The sequence below is a fragment of the Vespa velutina genome, chromosome 17 (genome assembly GCF_912470025.1).
Source record: "Vespa velutina chromosome 17, iVesVel2.1, whole genome shotgun sequence".
NCBI classification, from domain to species: Eukaryota; Metazoa; Arthropoda; class Insecta; order Hymenoptera; family Vespidae; genus Vespa; species Vespa velutina.
In genome coordinates this window covers 399,882-417,551 of record NC_062204.1, presented here as the reverse complement: position 1 = coordinate 417,551, position 17,670 = coordinate 399,882, and the positions used below count along the sequence as shown (strand labels likewise).

The 17,670-nt window shown below is 38.8% G+C and overlaps 2 protein-coding genes and 1 long non-coding RNA gene across 4 annotated transcripts; 2 read left to right on the top strand and 1 right to left on the bottom strand.

Annotated features, from left to right (window-relative positions):
- Positions 1–3,088: 3,088 nt before the first annotated feature.
- LOC124955069 lies at positions 3,089–7,552 on the top strand. 2 transcript variants are annotated; one of them, XR_007102744.1, is made up of 5 exons: positions 3,089–3,357; positions 4,079–4,157; positions 4,597–4,654; positions 5,259–5,278; positions 5,455–7,552. It is a non-coding gene; the product is annotated as an uncharacterized LOC124955069 (long non-coding RNA). The 2 variants fall into 2 exon arrangements; XR_007102745.1 differs by lacking the exon at positions 3,089–3,357 and adding an exon at positions 3,405–3,673.
- Positions 7,553–8,237: 685 nt separating this feature from the next.
- Positions 8,238–16,638, bottom strand: LOC124955065 (toll-like receptor 7). Its single transcript, XM_047508949.1, has one exon. The coding sequence runs from the start codon at positions 14,158–14,160 to the stop codon at positions 9,937–9,939; it is 4,224 nt and encodes a 1,407-aa protein (XP_047364905.1). The 5' UTR covers positions 14,161–16,638; the 3' UTR covers positions 8,238–9,936.
- LOC124955067 (cell wall protein DAN4-like) lies at positions 15,640–17,431 on the top strand. Its single transcript, XM_047508962.1, has 3 exons — positions 15,640–15,959; positions 16,207–16,674; positions 16,757–17,431. Exons 1-3 carry the CDS (start codon positions 15,893–15,895, stop codon positions 16,849–16,851), a joined length of 630 nt encoding a protein of 209 aa, XP_047364918.1. The 5' UTR covers positions 15,640–15,892; the 3' UTR covers positions 16,852–17,431.
- The last annotated feature ends 239 nt before the right edge of the window (positions 17,432–17,670 follow it).

Here is a 17,670-nt window from a genome sequence, read left to right as displayed (position 1 = left end):
TAAATATATGTATAATTTACATATATATATATATATATATATATATATATATTTAGTATCTCTCTCTTTCTCTCTCTCTATATATATAAATATATATACATATATATATATATTTATATATATATATATATATATATATATATATATATATAGAGAGAGAGAGAGAGAGAGAGAGAGAGAGAAAGAAAGGGAGGAAGAGAGAAACAGAGAGATAAAAGGGAGAAAGAAAAAGGAAGAGCGGAAAAAGGAACGAAGGTAACACATGCTTTCTGCTTTTTCTGAATGCTGCGAGGCAGCCGGAATATTCCGATTGGAAACGCTCGCGAGAGACGTTATTGTTCGGACCATCCAGTCACGATTCATGCCAATCGTTGCGCTTGGAATCGCTGTGACGTTCAGCGGGAATATGAGACGAAAAAGCAGCCAGTGCGACGGTTAATATCATTGTTTTCTTTCCCTTTTTTCTCTAGGAATCATATTTTCCATTTTGAATTTTTGTCTAGAAACGTTCTTTCGTTGGATCAATCAATGAGCAAAAGATCAGACGTGATAATGTTTTTCAGGCACATCATTTACTTTTAGGAACTTAAATCTACAGTCTGTTCTTTTTCTTTTTTATAAATTACTTTTGAAAAGTCAAGATTTCGAGAAATAGTTTAAATGTAATTTATTAAATGTAGTATATTACTGTAATTATTATATAATTTCGTAAGTATTGCCGCAATATTTACAATCGATAGAATTCAAGAATATTCCATTTTTAAAAGAATTTTAAAGAAATTATTAATTAAAAAGCTTTCAATTTCTCCGAGAAGTCAGTTAAAAGCATGTAAATTTTGAAATAAATATAAAGCTGAACGATGTTTTAATTTGTAAATTTTCGATTTCGGATGATCGCGTTCGAATCACTACACATTACGAGGAGAATTATGGGATTGGAGTGGTCGATAAACGACGTCGGCCTAACTTCGGTCGAACGCGTTGCAAGGGAGCAGACCTATGTACTATGTATGTACATAGTACGTGCGGTATGATAGTATATAAGGAAGAAAGAGAAGGAGGAGAGGGAGGAGGAGAAAGAGGAGGAAGAAGAAGAGAAGGAGGAAGAGGAGTAGAAAGAAGAGGAGGAGGAGGAAAAATAAGAAGAAGAAAACGAAGAAGAATCGAAAAAAGTGGTGGTCGTCGTCGAGACGTAGCAGCTCTTGGCTTCTAGTCGAAGTAGAAGCCGATGGCGTCAGTCGGTCTGGCTCGACACATTCGCGAGGGTTTGTCATAGGGTAAGGGAAAGAGGAGGCAAGGTGGAAGGAAGCGTGTGTGGGGTTCGTGGCGAGCTTGGAAAAGAGTCGAGTACAAAGGGAGGAGGTTAGGTAAAGTCCGTCGACGACGACGACGACGACGACGACGACGACGACGACGACGACGACGACGTAAATATGCGACAAGTTAGCGTCCGCGTATATAAATCTAGCCAGTGCTCACGGTGACAGGTCACGCAGTGGAGCTTTCTGCTTTAGCTCGCGGTGTTCCGTCCCACTTACCCACCTCGTCTACCCGCCTCGTCTACCGACCCACCTCATCTACCTGCATGAATGTATACATAGATACAATGAGAGAACTATGCGCCCACCGGCAACCCTACGCGCAACCACCTTCGTCAGGGTAATGCGACGACGTTCTGACTCTGTATGTCGGATTGCGTCGATAGTTAACCGGAGAGCAGATTCTACAAGGGATCCTGGAGAGGAAATGCGAAGCAATGTATTCCAGTGTTCTAGGCTTTGCGCGCTCGTTCGGTGCTAATATAGGTATACAAGTACATAGGGTGTACTTCGGCATATGGAATCTACTGTAGCTCTGTTATGGACATACGAAAACAATGAAAAGGCTTCTATATAAATATATACCTTATTTGACCTTGTTTCAAAGTTACATTCGTATATTTGTGTTCCAGTAGTTCTTATCATAAACTCATTGCGGGCTAATAGAATTGGTTGAAATATGGAACGAGGTTGCCAAAGATGGTTTGGAATGTTGGAAAAGATAAGAAACTTTATTCAACGATGATTAAGAGTTTGCAACCAAATGATAAATAATTGAGTTTCAAGAGTTTCCCGTAAAGATAAAAAACTACGTATAAAAAGAAAGTCCTAAAAATGAATATATTTAGAAAGAAGTAAATGAATTTTGTTTCCGTTTTTGTTTCTTCAGTTCAATCTTGGAAATACGTCCCACGTGTTAAGATACACCCTTTATAAATTAGCATCATCGATATTAGGATATCTCCTTTCTTCGCGGTGTGTCGCCGACGTTTCGACATAAAGCTATCCTCGCGTGACCAATGCGTCCAGCAACACCCTCCGAAAGGGCTCTCGAGTGTTCGCATATGTAAACAGGAAAGTTAAAACCGTGGCGAAGCTTCTCTTTCCAATGACTACCGACAAAGTAGGGTCACCGGAAAGGATATAGCGACTGGCGTGTAATCAATATCGCGGGGTACCTTGTCCTTTAAACGCGATTAGGGAGAATATACCGCTGAAGGAGACTTGGCTAAAGGAAAAACGCAATGTCCGTTTGGTGGCTCGTTCTCAAGGGACGTTCGACAATGGCAAAGGGACGTTAAAGATGAACGGGTAATATGATCGCGTGTTGACGAGATAAAGGAAGAGAGGGAAAGGATTTTTATTGTCCTGTCTTCTATGTTGGTGATCGTTTCCTGTGATATCGAAGTATAGTGAGATATAGCGTTCTGAAAACCCTTGTTTCATCGATATAAATTAACAAATTTATCTAGAACATTCAGCTACACTGTCCAAAATGGAACATTTAATATCCAATGTATTGGATATCTTGAAGAAAATTTTATTAAATTTTTCATGAAATTAGGAATTATTATGAGAAATTTTTTATAAGCTATTTAGTTCAAATACAATGCTGAAATTAAAAATTTAAAACGTTCAATTTTATATCATTCAATAACGCAATCTCGATTAATTTTTAACAAAAATGCATCAAGATACAAAATAAATATAAATTTATATTTATTAAATATTTTAGTATAACAAAAATATAATGTATTATATTTCCTCGTAAATGTTTTTTAACTGGGTTTTATCCGAAAAAAAATAAGACATCTTTCAGAGCATTTCGGTAGGGTGCGTAAAATCGACCGGAAAAGAAGAAGGAACGCAATAAGTAGGAGGCGTGAGAGAGGAGAGGGTCGTTGAGAGGTCACGCAGTACTACCGACAGTGATGGCAGCGGTGGCAGCTTTCGCGAAATTACTCAACTCCCTGGTATACGTTTAACTCGGCGGCTGTTACGAGAGCAAAAGCAGAATGCAAAAAGGAAACTCTGGAAGGTATACTATGCGCGCGTGCGTGGGCGTATATGCGTGTGTGTGGTGGTAGGACGGTGGTGAGAGGAAAAACGACGTGATATGCATGCGTATATATATAGGAGAAATGGCAGATGGCGCGAGCAGACTAGTTGCGTTAACCCCTACACTTTTCTTCCACCTCACTGTTCCTCTTTCTCTCTCCCCCCTCTCTCTTTCATTCTCCCTCATAAATATGGCAATCGTCACGCGACTCGCAAAAACTGGCAAATGATATCGTCGTTTCTGAACCAACGGACCTGGTCTATTGATAAAGGGAATAATTCGAGAACTCTTCTAGGTAACGCGCGAAAACTTATTGTCCTCGTTTGAACGATAAAACGGTTCGCGTGATCTACCATGCTAGATTATATGTACACAGTATGAGATATCTTTCATTTGCTTTTTACCTCGTACAATACATACGTATGTACGTACATACTCATATTTGAAATGAGCGTTTTTTGGCTTCATTCGTGTGTTCACGTGAAAAAATCGTAAAGCATAGGAAATGATTTACAAGGTAGAAAAAGAACTGATCAACAGTCGTCGTGTGAACGTGGCACGTGCTGAATTTTAAGTATACCAAAGGTGTTGTCATTCCTACGTGAACTCAGTATGTTCTACTATACCTTTGTATTACATTCACATTTCAAAGTTAGTCGATGTTAACGAGCCAATGTCCGAATCTCCTTCTTCTGTCCAGGTGTGTACCGCCTGCTGCTACATAGAATCGATGATAGGTGGAGCGTGGAATGGGGCTCTGCAGCTTGATAAAACAATAGGTATGTACTACCTGCTCTCTACCTCTACCCCACGTTTAATTTCTCTACTCTTTTCTTTCATTCTTGTAAATCTAAAGCTATTATATCCGCATTAAAAGCTCCTCGTACTACATGGCTTTATATATGTACATATACTCATGGGGACAATGATACATATAACAATAAGTATTGGGGCAAGTATTGGGGACGTCGACTTTAGAAAATTTTAAATGCTCATTAATTGAAATTATATAATAGATATATATATATATATATATATACACGTATGTATACGTTGAAAAATGTTTGGTAATATGATCGATCATATAATTTTGCATAAATGATTATAATGAATATACTTGGAATAATAAAAATGTGTTATTATCGCGAAGTATTTGAGTTCGATCAATGTAATAATCTAAATAATAATTTAAATAATAGTTTTATACGATATCTTTAGCGAGCCTCAATGTTCTATGAACTTCAACTGAGGAAATTGTACTCCAAGTAAGAAAATCGTAAGTATCACTGTAGGTATCATTTCTAAACGTAGATAAAAACGAAATGTTCTCTTTTTCTTTTTGTTAGGAAAATCGTAAATATACGCAGTTAAAAGAAAAAGTAAGCTTTTATAACTCGAGGTTACTATTTTTCTATCAAATTTTTAATCACTATTATACTAGTGATCGATTGAGAGATAACGAATAATTAGTTTACGATAGAATTTGTTCTATCGGTGGAATAATTACATACACGAGATATATTAACGGATTAGATTAATGAAAAATACGTAAATAAATCAAATAATGCGAATAAATACATATAAATTACAAAGTAAATATAAACGATTAGGTTGTTCGAAAAACTGATTTTCAATGAAAATTCGGATTATATATCAATATTATATCATATTGTAAACATATGTTTTACGTATTTTACATGTGTTTACACACGTTGATCCTGTACTCTCAATGTTTATTTGTTATTTATAGCTATTCGATAAGAAAATTATTCAATAAATGATGATTATTTTATGAACCTCAGTATAAATAATCAAATTCGATGATTATTTAGAGAACTTGATTAATCCAATGACTATTGACATTTTCATTTGACAACAAGAGTCTCCAGCTTATGAAAAGGTAAGAAAAATGAAATCACATTTTTTATTCGAACAAATCGAATAAAAATTAAATAAAATCAAATTCATGAAATTTGATTTATTTGATACGTTTTATCCGATTTGTTGGTTTATTTACATACCGGCATAATGGTCGATTCCATTCGTTCGACTTTAATTTTCTTCTGTCAAGAGAAGATTTCATAAGAACGACCCAAATAACGAACTTGACTCCAACACGACGACGTGGGAAGGAGAGATGAGGGAACAGAGAAGAACGTGCGGCCGGCGATCCCACCCTCCCTTGATCTTCGGTGAAAGGTGCTTCTCGCGAATATCTCGAGGACGCTCGACCGTTTTATCACGAGTTCCCTTTCTATTGAATCGCGCCGTCGTGCGGTGAGAGGAAAGCTCATTCAATCGATCCGCCTTGCGCGCTTTTACCACCATTCGACGGAAATTGGTACGACACCTAGATGAAGGATCCAGAGGAACTCTCTTTCTCTCTCTATCTATCTATCTTATCCGGTAACGTCTCGCTTGGAATTTGATTAAATTCCGATTGATGTCACTTTCTAAATACGCCCCTTGAATTAGAATTACGTAACTACGTTTATTCTCTCGTTCATTAAAAAGCGATCATTCGGGAATATTCTAAGTTGAGTATTGTTCTTTCATAATCGTAGATAATTTGTGACTTATTCGTCTCCACAAATTAGAATAGTAATTGCTTAATTATTGTATAAAGAAAAAAAGTTGTATAATAAAGAAAAATATTGAATACATAATTACTAAAAACATTTAACGATTACGTCAAATTGATAATATTAAACGTTTTAATCTAATATAAAAATAAATTATTACGAGTGAGATAAAGAAACAATGATATCGATATAAAAAAATAATGATTAGTTTGTATAGATTAATTTAAACGGGACGTTGAAAACAACAAAATTATTATGGAATATTCGCAAAAAGTTAATCGGTAAATGAGAAAGAACTCGCGGTCCTGTGAGATATGCGATGTGATCGGAAAAGGCAATAAACGCTGATATTGTGCATCGCGAGTGGTACGAATGCCCGATTGTCCGTTGTTTACGAGTCACGAAAGAGAAAGAGAGAGAGAGAGAGAGAGAGAGAGAGAAAGAGAGAGAGAGAGAAAGAGAGAGAGAGAGAAAGAGAGAGAGAAAAAGAGAGAGAGATTATACAAATAGAAATAGATATAGCCTGGTACGCTGAGCGTGTTCAGCGCAACGGCTGCTGTAGTATAGGTGCATTAATAATGTAGACGTGCATATGGTGTGCAGTGAGCGTTTGGTGGCGCGCTGACTAGGATCAATGCTCCGCTTGCAATCTATACAGTAAAGTGCAATATAGGTAACGACAAACCGAACTGGCTCTCTCTCTCTCTCTCTCTCTCTTTCTGTGTAGGAAACAACACCGTTACGCGGCACGCGGCTCGTTTCGATGGAAGTTATTCGAAAATATTCGGTCTAGGCGTGGCTCTGAACTCACTCGTGAGAATAAGCACAAGGACGCGAAAGCGTCGATTACTATTTAACGTGGTTCTTGTTACTTCACGTACCTTCGATGAGAATATGTTCGTATGAGAAAGAAAGAGAGAGAGAGAGAGAGAGAGAGAGAGAGAGAGAGAGAGAGAGAGAGAAAGAGAGAGAGTGGGGGAGAGAGAGAGAGAGAGAGAGAGAGAGAGAGAGAGAGAGAGAGAGAGAATACCTTTCTCGCGAATAGACTAAATTCTTTACAAGATTTTTCATAAAATCATGTATTTCGTCGACGGCTAAATAGGACTTTTTATTTTTAAATTTTTTGCATTATAAACATTTTTCTATTTTAGGTCCTGGTTTTTTTGATTTTCTTTTTCTCGATTTTGATGTTTTAAGAAGGAAAACTTAGGTATTAGTTAAAATTATATGAATTACCATTTGAGATCACGAGCGTGAAGGTGCTTGAGTTTTACAATTGTGATATTTGTCTGGATCGATTAAAATAGAATAATCCGTTGATATAATTGGTTGACAGATTTTGTAAAAAAAGTTTGACCTCGATTGAAGTTTCTGGTATGTCAAGTGTTTCTATGATATCACGTTAAGAATAATATATTTTTTATAGAAGTGAAAATTGATAGAATACTTGAGATTTCAGTTCAGTCCAACAGAGGAGTTAATTTAACGATTAATCATTCTATAACCCAATTTTTTTCGCGTCTAAAAAAGAAATTATATTATGCGAATATTACTCTATTATTTGTATTAATATAATTATATTAAACTTGGTAGAATTTATATTTAAAAAATATGAAAAATTTTAGATACTTGAAACAATTCAATTTATGATAAAATGAAATTAATCTTAAATAATATATGTATGTATGTGTATATGCATGCATGTATATATGTATATGTCAGTGTACGATTGTAATGTTACATGGCGTTATAGAATATTAAACTCGATAGTGTGTATGTGTATTTTTTTGTAGAATAATATAAATTAACATTCGCTAACGGAAACATCACGGATTATTAATGTCCGAAAGAAATCTATCGCTAAAATTGTTATAATGTGTGATATGAATTTGATCTAAATGCACAATGAGGTATATTAATTTCCGAGGTATTCTATAAAGCATTGAAGAGATATCTGTAATTATCGATTTATAGATAAAAAATAATTAGTTATACATTTTATTTACATTATTTTTTTAAACCGATGTTAATGAATAATAATTATTCGTCTTCTTTTTACAGAATTCTATAAACCGAGTAAATTCGTAACAATATGTAATTTAGAGTTAAATTTTGTGTAATTCTTAAGCTCTCATTAATCAATTATTTTCTATCGATGAATTTCTTTTCTATGAATGAATGGATACGATGGACGTGGATTGCAATGAAAAAAGAGAAATAGGAAAGCCAGTGGATATGAATACGACATGATTCAGGCAGATACACACACACATTGTCTTGTGATTCAGCGATAACGTACTTTATAAATTTATTCACAGGATTTAAATTAATCAAGTAGTATACAGTTAAGGTTCTTGTTTTTTTTACTCGATTTTTCTTTTCGTTTTTCTTGTCGTCGCGATTGTTGTTGTTGTTGCTGTTGTTATCATCCACGAAGCAAACGCGAGACTCCGCCGTCTCTCTTTATTTGTTTATTTATTTATTTTTCGAAACGATCGCAAGCACAATACATATGTCTGAGTCTCGATTACGTGTTTTCGTACCTTCAGCGGAAGATCTCTCCCCCCCATTTTTTGTCTTTCGCACCTCCTCGTAATCATTCCTTTTTTTTCATCTTTTCCCCTTTTACGCGATGAATAATATCTTACACGAGGCGAATTTCCATATACATATTTACATATCGTACAAATTAGTCGTTCCTTCGTTTCCATCGTGAATCGGACATATAAAATTACAAAAAATCCTCTATCTATTCGAGAATTCAAAATTGTTATAAGCGAAGAACTCTATACGAGAATTACGTATAGTAAATATATATATATATAGATGCCATTATGTTTGTATGTATGTTTGTCATTATGCGCGTGTATTCGATGTGATACAGGCGCACGCATATATATTTTGCACGTATGTATGTATGTACATAAACGTACACGCGTTACGACTACACGCGTACGTGCGGCCATCCATATACACATATATACAAGGTACAACCACCCGCTGATACACGACAGCGCAAAGCTATTTACACGTTTATACTCGTAAAATAAATATTTACACGTACGTGGGGGCTAGAATAAAAAAAACTCGCCAGCGAGAGACGATTTTAAGATAAAGATTTACGCATCAGACGACGAAAAACGGAGTAATGCTTACGTCTTTTATTGCCCCTTGTGATCGCAGCGGATGAGGTCTAGAAAGAGAGAGAGAGAGAAGAAGGAAAACAAGTTCACCGATAAACCAGCGGTTTTTATAACGATGGAAGATAAAAAAAATAAAATGCAAAAAATATGCCACGTTCGGGATAAGATAGAAAGTAAGGAGAAAAAGGGAGGAGGGGAGAGGAGAAGGAGAAGTAGGAGGAACAGGAGGAGGAGGGGGAGGGAGAGGGAGAGGGAGAGGGGGAGAAGGAGGAAGAGAAGGAAAAAAGAGGGAAAGGAGAAATACACGCTGTTACTGGAGATCCTCATTTCGCGAAGAAAACCTTAAATCGAATAGAGATATTCGTGAAGGAAAGTACTATTATTTTTTTAAACATCAATATTCATAGCTATGTTTAAAATTGTTAAAAGCTTTGATATGATTATTTTTTGAGTTTCGTTTGGAAAATAGGGGCTTACGAATTACTACAAATAGTATGTTAGAGGCGCGTTTTACCATGAAATTACACTTCGAACGTATTTGTATATCTCCTTCTTTCTCTTTTTCTTTCTCGATTGTCCGCTACTTTCGATACTGACGATCAAATAGACGTGTTCACTAACGATCCCTTTTCTGAGTGTAGTAGGTAGTTAGTAGATGGTAGGCGTATTTTGTCGTTTCTCGCTCTATATCTGTTGAAGAGAAAGGAGGGGAAGATAGAGTAGGGGATGAATAAGTGAGAGATAGAGAAAGGATAAATAATAGTGTATAGCGTTTAGGAGGATAAGAGAAGGTTTGAGGTAATCATAAAGCTGGAGCGAAACTAGCGAGAAGACTAAACGAGATAGGCCTGACCGGATGAGGGTGGTGGGGGTGACGAGGAGGGTGGTTGCTGTTGCCTCCAAGTGGATCTCTCAAGCGTCGAATAATCGGAATCAATGGACGAATATATATGCTCGGACAAGGGTCTCGTGTGATCCTCGGCAGCGAGCATAGGATTCGTAGGAGCGAGGCTGCCAGCTGGCACAGTGACCGCATCGCGATAAACATGATTGACGGTCAGCCGAGCTTGTGGCGAGGATGGTGGAGGTTGTTGATGGTGAGAGGAAATGGTACCACAGGAATAAGCGGGTGGAGCGTGTTGCAATATCAACGCAGAGGAACCACTGCTAGTGGTAGTGTCCTTAAAAAATGTACGCTGCCGATCTTGAGATCGAAATGTCGAAGGATTGTTTAATTTCCTACCAACACTGTCCATCGCGTAGGTATTGATATTGCGTTTATAGACGAGAGGAGAGGATTTGTTATCGAGGGAGACATCACCAGACGCTGTGCTCGCGGTGTTTCGCGTACTCGTAGGAGGTGCTGTTGATGGTGGTGCCGGTGGTATCGCGTATTTCAGACGCTCCCAGAATCTTTTTTCACCCCATGTCAATACGAGCGCGGCGTTACGTAGATACGGTCGCAATTCAGTATCTCTCTCGAGATCGGGACCTAGATTGGCAGCTTGAACAACGATCAGCTGATTTGCTCTGCCACGTAATGCCTCGTGAAAGGCAGCCCGTAACTCGAAACGTGACCACTCTGTTTGAAGGAAGTTTCGTGTAAAGACGATCAAGATACGTCGCGAAGCATCGACTGCCTCGAGAATGGTCGGCGTTGGTGCCGAGGTACGCAGCATGCAGGGTAAATCACGATGATGAAGGCATAATCTTAGAGCCGTCGGTTCGTGCTCTAGCTCGGCTGCCAATGAATGAAGTACAAAATCTTCGTCGTTCGGGCTGTACGAAACGTAACAGTCGTACAAACGTTCACGGTCCATGTCGTAGCACGAGGTAATGCCCGCTGTCGATACCATAGTCGCACCACCAGTCGCACTAGCTTTAGCAGGTTTCGTACGTAAAAAGCGTAGTCCGTACTTGGAGTAAGCCCATGCTTTAACAGATTCGCGAAATACGAAGGCGAGCACCACGATGAGAAGAAGCACCAAAAAGGCCGACAATATCGCGGTTACCAGAGGTAGATAGTCCGATACCATTATGCTCTCGATCATTCCACCGCTTTGAGAGAAATAGTCCGAACATGCGGTCTCGTTGACATTTAGCCGACGTCGATAAGTTGGTCTGGTGTCACCACCACCGTAATAGCACCAGACATCGTTTGTGTCGACGACTTTGTGCGCGTTATCAGATACCCAGGAGGACAATTCTTGAAGAAACTTGCAACGACAGGACCAAGGATTGTTACCCAAGGAGAGTTCGACGAGACGAGCGTTGAGCGTGACTTGCCAAACAGGAAATGTAACGAGTCGATTGCCGCTAAGACGTAGTATCTCGAGCGAACGCAATGGTAGAAAGGTCAGGTTTCCGATAAAACCAATTTGATTGTTTTGCAAATAGAGCTCGCGTAGATGAGATAAACGCTCGAATTCGAAACCTTTAAGTTCCCGTATACGATTATCCTCGAGATGAAGTATTTGGAGATTGTTCAAACCATTGAAGGTACGGTTTTGAATTGATTCGATTCCGCTACCGTTCACATAGAGCACGCGCATGTTCTTACGTCCGATGAAAACGTGATTCAGTAATTCACGGAGCACGTTACCATCGAGATAGACCTCGGTCGCGTCCATCGGTATACGTCGTGGTATCTCTTCGACGCCAAGACCGGAACAGTCGACGGCATTCGTACTCCAAGTACGATCGTTATAACACTTGCAGCCATTCGGACAAGTCATTTCGCAGTCACAGGCGTCGTAATCGCAGCAATGACAGAGAGCAAAACAGTGTGCCTCATAACGACAGAGAAATTGATTGGAACGTGCCGTCGAAGCCGGTATGATAGCGACGCCACGTGGTCCGGAAGTTCGACACATTACGTTATCTAAGTCCATTACACGCGGATACTCCCTCGTAGACGTTTGATTGTTGATTGCAGGCAACCAGTCCATCGAACAATTACAGTAGAATGGATTACCTCCAATGTAGAACTCCGGTAAAGCCTTGTTTTCTGGTACTCTTGTTAATAGCAAAGCCGTCAGTTCCATCGTTTCGATCATATTGGCGTACATATCGACGCGAGTCAAATTGACTTTTTCTACGAAGGTATTAGGATGTACGATGCTTATATAGTTGTTGTTTATAAAGAGCAACTCGACACTGTCCGGCACGGACAAGGACGTTAGCTCGGTTATGCGGTTGTGACTGGCGTCGAGGGTCTTCACCTTCGAGTTTCGAAGTTGGTAATAGTTGTCAAGTTTCTCGATAAAGTTACCGTGTATATCGAGCCACTTTAGGTTACCCGGTATGAAGGCGTAATCAAACCACTCGATATGGTTTTCCGATAAATTCAAAAGTAGCAGACTCGCAATGCTGGTGAATATGCCGTTTATGTCCGATAGAAAGTTGCCATCGAGTCGAATAGCCTCCAGTTTGATGTTCCGTTCAAAAGCATGCATGTCGACGTGTTGCACTTTGTTTCTGGCTAGATTTAAGATTTGAAGATTCGGTAGATCCCAAAGCATTCCACGAGATAAATTACCGATGTCGTTGCCGATCAAGCGTAATCCAGTAAGCTGATGAAGATTACGGAAGGAGCCATTGTGAAAGCTCCCGATACGATTTTCGCCGAGATCGAGGGTCTTTAAGAAAGCAAGGTCGCGTAGCGCTTCTGGTACGGAAGTAAGCTCGTTGCCGCTCAAATCCAATTCTTTTAAATCCGAACAATTTCGAAATGCCATAGGATCCACGCTGGAGATCGTATTTCCGGATAAAGTAAGACGATTTAGAACGAACAATCCATTAAGAAGTTGTGCTCCAACGGTACGAAGCTTATTGTCGGATAGTTCGAGGGTATGTAGATTGTAAAGCGGTAAAAAGGCGTTACTCTCGATGTAATCGATCGAATTATTACGTAGATCGAGTATTTGAAGAAAAAAGAGATCTTTGAACATGCGAGCGTCGATACGAGTTAATAGATTGTACGAAAGATCGAGAACAATCAATCGTATAAGGCCAAGAAACGATGTTTCATCGACTTGATCGCTATCGAGCCGATTGCCAGCGAGATTCAAAACCAACAGCTGCTCCAACCGAGTAAAAATACCCTTGGGTAAGTCGCCTAGTCCATTGTGCGCCAGGTGTATCTCCCGCAGTTCCCTCGTGCTTCCGAATAGACCCTCCGGAAGAGAAGCGAGGGAATTGTAACTAGCGTTAAAGGTACGTAGAACGGTAAGACCGGCCAGTGCACGGCTACCAATTTCGGCAATCGAGTTACGTTGCAGGTGTAACTCTTGTAATTGTCGTAAACCAACCAATGGCCCATTGTTCGGTAATCGTGTGAGTTCGTTACGCGACAGATCCAAAATTCGAACGTCTGCTCGACAAGACTCCTCGTTAATATTATTGTTGCTATTACTGCTATTGTTGCTCTCTTCGGAATCATCCTGTTGATGCGTCAGACCGATATCAAGTATATCACGAATACGATTTCCCGTAAGATTTAAACTCTGCAAGTTGTCCAGATCGCAGAGCAAATACGCTGGTAAAGATAACACATTGCTCTCGACTATTTCAAGGGTATGTAATTCTCGTAAACCCAATAACGAACCGGGTGCAAGTTCCAAGACGCGTTGAGCGCCCCACTCGGCATTGAACGTTTGTATAGTCAACTTCTTCAACTCGATGAGAGATTGAAAAGCACCTCCTGATATCCTGAGCACTTTACATGCATGAACATGGAGCTCGTGAAGAGCAGGCAATCTTTGCCAACTATGAGCATTCAAGGTACTCTCGAAATGATGAACTTCGCTGCATCGTATCCTCAATTTCGTAGCACCGTCGAGGGACGATGCGAGGCTGGTTAAAGCGTTTGGATCGAGAACACGTAGAGTACAATCGGCTGTGGTACGAGTATCATTCCCACTATCGGAGGACCATTTGCACGAAGCACCACCGGTCAACGTTGCTGTTGTCGTTGCGAGGCACAAAAAGAGCAACACATTAAAAGCGTAACGCCTTAACGCGTTCGCGACGTCGTTCGCGACGTCGTTCATCGTCATCTCGCGACGATGCACGCGGATTTCTTGCGCGAGCGGAAAGCCGATAGAACGAACGATGACGGCGGACGACGACGACAGATCTTTTTAGGAAATTTACCGAGAGAATGCTCTTGCTGTCTCTCCCTTTCCAGCCTTCCCTGTCGCGCACCGCGACAACCACCGTCAGTAATACACGTTCGCACAAGGGGTTGACACGCGCGCGCACGCACACACGCGCGCACGCACATACACACACGCACGGAGGAAAAGCACACACAGAAAGCAGATAGAGAAAGAGAGCGAGGCGGGGAGAAAGTGGACGAGGATGAGGGGAAGAAAGGGAGAAAAGGGGGAGAGGGAGAGAGAGATCCAGAAAGGACACTCACACGGAAGGGCGCGCGCGCGCGCGCGCGAACGGACAGGCGGGTAGGCAGGCGCGAGGGAGCGCGCGCGCGCTCGCACACCTCCTATCACGTAAGTACAACGGACCGGCCCATTTCTTCCTTTGTTTTTTTCTTTTTTTTCTTTCCCGGTGGGCCGATCCTGCGCCCTCGGCACCACCTTGCCCTCACACTTTCTATCGATGCTACTCTACGCACTATCCCCTATTTATATTTCCTTCCTTTCTTCCTTTCTTCTCTTTTCTTTTTTTGTTTCCTTCTTTTTTTTTCTCACCTTCCTTTTGTTTTCTTTCGTTTTTCTTTTATTTTATTATGTTTTGTTTATATAAGTCAAAATGACACTACCACCTACTTTTCACCCATCACTATTACTACCCCTTTTCGTTCTCGTCTCGTCTCATTAGACCAATACTGAGAAAAGAAGACATGCGAGACAGTTGATTCGGCTTAGCTCGTGAACGATTTAATTTATTTCGTATATTTTTCTATCGTCCTGTCACGAGCGATTCGCGAGCGAGTTTCGCGTATATCAGACGGAGCGCGACCGCACGTCCGAACGTACGCTCAACTCGCATCAACCACTGCCACTGACTCGTCGCTCTCGCCACTAATATCACAGTCGCCACCATCGTCACCCTCGCTGCGGTTGCCTCCACAAGCTACCACCACCGATCATGCTGACGCCAACGATGAGCGCGCATCTTTTAAACGCTCCCTGTACTAGAATTTAGAAAGTTTCCTTCGTCTTTCTCTCTAGAGGTCGTTACATCATTGAAACCACATGAAAGAGAACCCTAATGTAAGACGCAATAAAAAAAAAAATGTTACAATTTCGATTCTCCTATATATATTCCGTTGTTGTTTCGATAAATATTGTTTTCTCATCTTTTAATTTTACATTAAATTTTCCTTGTTAAGAAATATTTATTGTTCTCAGATCCAACATATCTATTCTCGCAATAACGGTATTTCCTGGAGGTTGGTAACGTATCAACCATTGAATTTTTGTTTCTATAGAAAAAAAATAAAAAATTTTATTCAACCCGAAGGAATATGGTATTTCATGTAAAATGATATTTGAATAGCTTACGTATCAGAAAGGAATAATTATATCGATGATATTTTTAATCGTATCGTTGTGCTCGATTTTTAAATTGAGGGAGCCACCATCTTGTCGCCACTATCGAATATATTCCGACTGGTACGAAAAGTATACGAGCTATACTACTGAATAGTTGAAGACAAGCGTCCCCTTTGTGCCTTTGAATTTCGATTATTGACACGTGTACGCTGGGTCTCTTTTTGTCAAACATTATACTTATTTCTATAAGATTGACGAAATAAATACGAAAATGAGGATACTTTGTGTACTGTGCACTTTGCTCGTCATCACTGTCACATCGTTAGCACGCCCGCAGGGTGAGTATGCTTTTATGTATGCTATATGTATACGTGCGTATATAAATCGTCCGCTATCGTTTGTTTTCTTTTTCGTTGCGTCGGGTAACGCAATACACCAAATGATATTCGTTAGATTTTAATGCTCGTCCAATGTGATAGCGCTGATTTACATTTACATTTATTGATCTAATCGTTCAATTTGTTTGAGGATATTTATATATCATGTTAAAATAGAATAAAATTCATTTATGTCTTGACATTATAGATGGAGAAAGTACCACCAAGACTACTACTGCTCTACCTTTGACAACTGCAATTAAAAAAAATGATTCTCTGAGCGGTACACCAGCATCAATAGGAAAATCTAATGAGAAACCTAACAATGCTGTTACTTATACTACACCAAGTGTTACTACTGTTGAAAAACAAAAGGAACATGAAGAACTTATGACTACTCCCACAAAAACTGCAACTCTTGTAACATCAGATTCAAAGATTGATTCGACTTCTGCAATTACATTAAGCGATAAAATCTCTACTACTACTGCTGTTGCATCTACCGACATCACAACTACTACTACCACTATTACTACTACTGCAACTGGTATTACCACTACTTCCAATGTAGTTCCAACCGAAACGAGATTCTATTCTAATATAACTACAGCTGTACCAGTTACAACTGCATGCCCTCCAATATCAGGCCGCCATTTTGATGGTCTTAGTTTTCTAGGTATATCAATGTTTAATATATAATTTAATAGATAATCTATTATGTATTTTCTCTTAATAATTCACTATTTACTTTTTTTCAGGTGGCATAATTTTAACTGTCTGCTTAATTGGAATTGGCATTTTTCTTTGCAAATATTGTAAACACGTCTGTGAAGATAAATATCGTACTCTATGACTTATTACATAGTTCTATTGTAAAATATTTCATTTTTTGCTATACCACTTATACATAGATCTCAGAATTATGTTATATTTTTATTTTCGTTATGTCGCTTATATTTCTTTTAAAATGAAATGATACACGATTTATGCACTTTTAGAAATTGGAGATTTATATATATATATATATATATATATATATATGTATATATATGTATATATATGTGTGTATGTATGTATCGCGCTTATATTTCTTCGCAATAAATGTGATGTGATCGATGTGATCGGTAAAGTTATATTGCTAATCACACAAACATGAACAAAACGTATTTCGACGAAAGGATGAACTCTGCTATGGACTAGCGTAAGAGTATTCCTTGCATGAACGAGTACAATTAATTAAGATAGCTTTATTTTACTTTTATATTACCTGTATTAAAGAATAGTTATAGAATCTCGACCGAGCAACGAGACTCTTCTTGTTTGTATAATATATATTTCTTTTATGTATGTATCTTTATTGAAAGAAACAAATGTATATAATAAATAAATCTCGATATTGTTCTTTTAGGAGCAATCCAGTCACATAATTAACACATCTAGCAGTATGTTTTGTTTCACCCGTTTAGTCGGAACATATATTTATGAATATATGCCTTTATATGAATATTTTCGTGCAAGCACGTAATTATATATACTTGTATGAAATTAAATTTTGCATGAGCCGAATTTAATATTCAATAAAAAAAAAAAAAAGAAATAAAAATAAATAAATTGATTAAAAAATAAATTTAATTATAAAAAAATATTTTTTATATTTTATTACGATTCTAAC

Coding starts and splice junctions, on each gene's coding strand:
- LOC124955065 (XM_047508949.1), bottom strand. CDS start 14,160: ATGACGATGAACGACGTCGCGAACGACGTCGCGAACGCGTTAAGGCGT.
- LOC124955067 (XM_047508962.1), top strand. CDS start 15,893: ATGAGGATACTTTGTGTACTGTGCACTTTGCTCGTCATCACTGTCACA. Junction 15,960..16,206: donor ATCGTTAGCACGCCCGCAGG/GTGAGTATGCTT, acceptor TTGACATTATAG/ATGGAGAAAGTACCACCAAG. Junction 16,675..16,756: donor TGATGGTCTTAGTTTTCTAG/GTATATCAATGT, acceptor ACTTTTTTTCAG/GTGGCATAATTTTAACTGTC.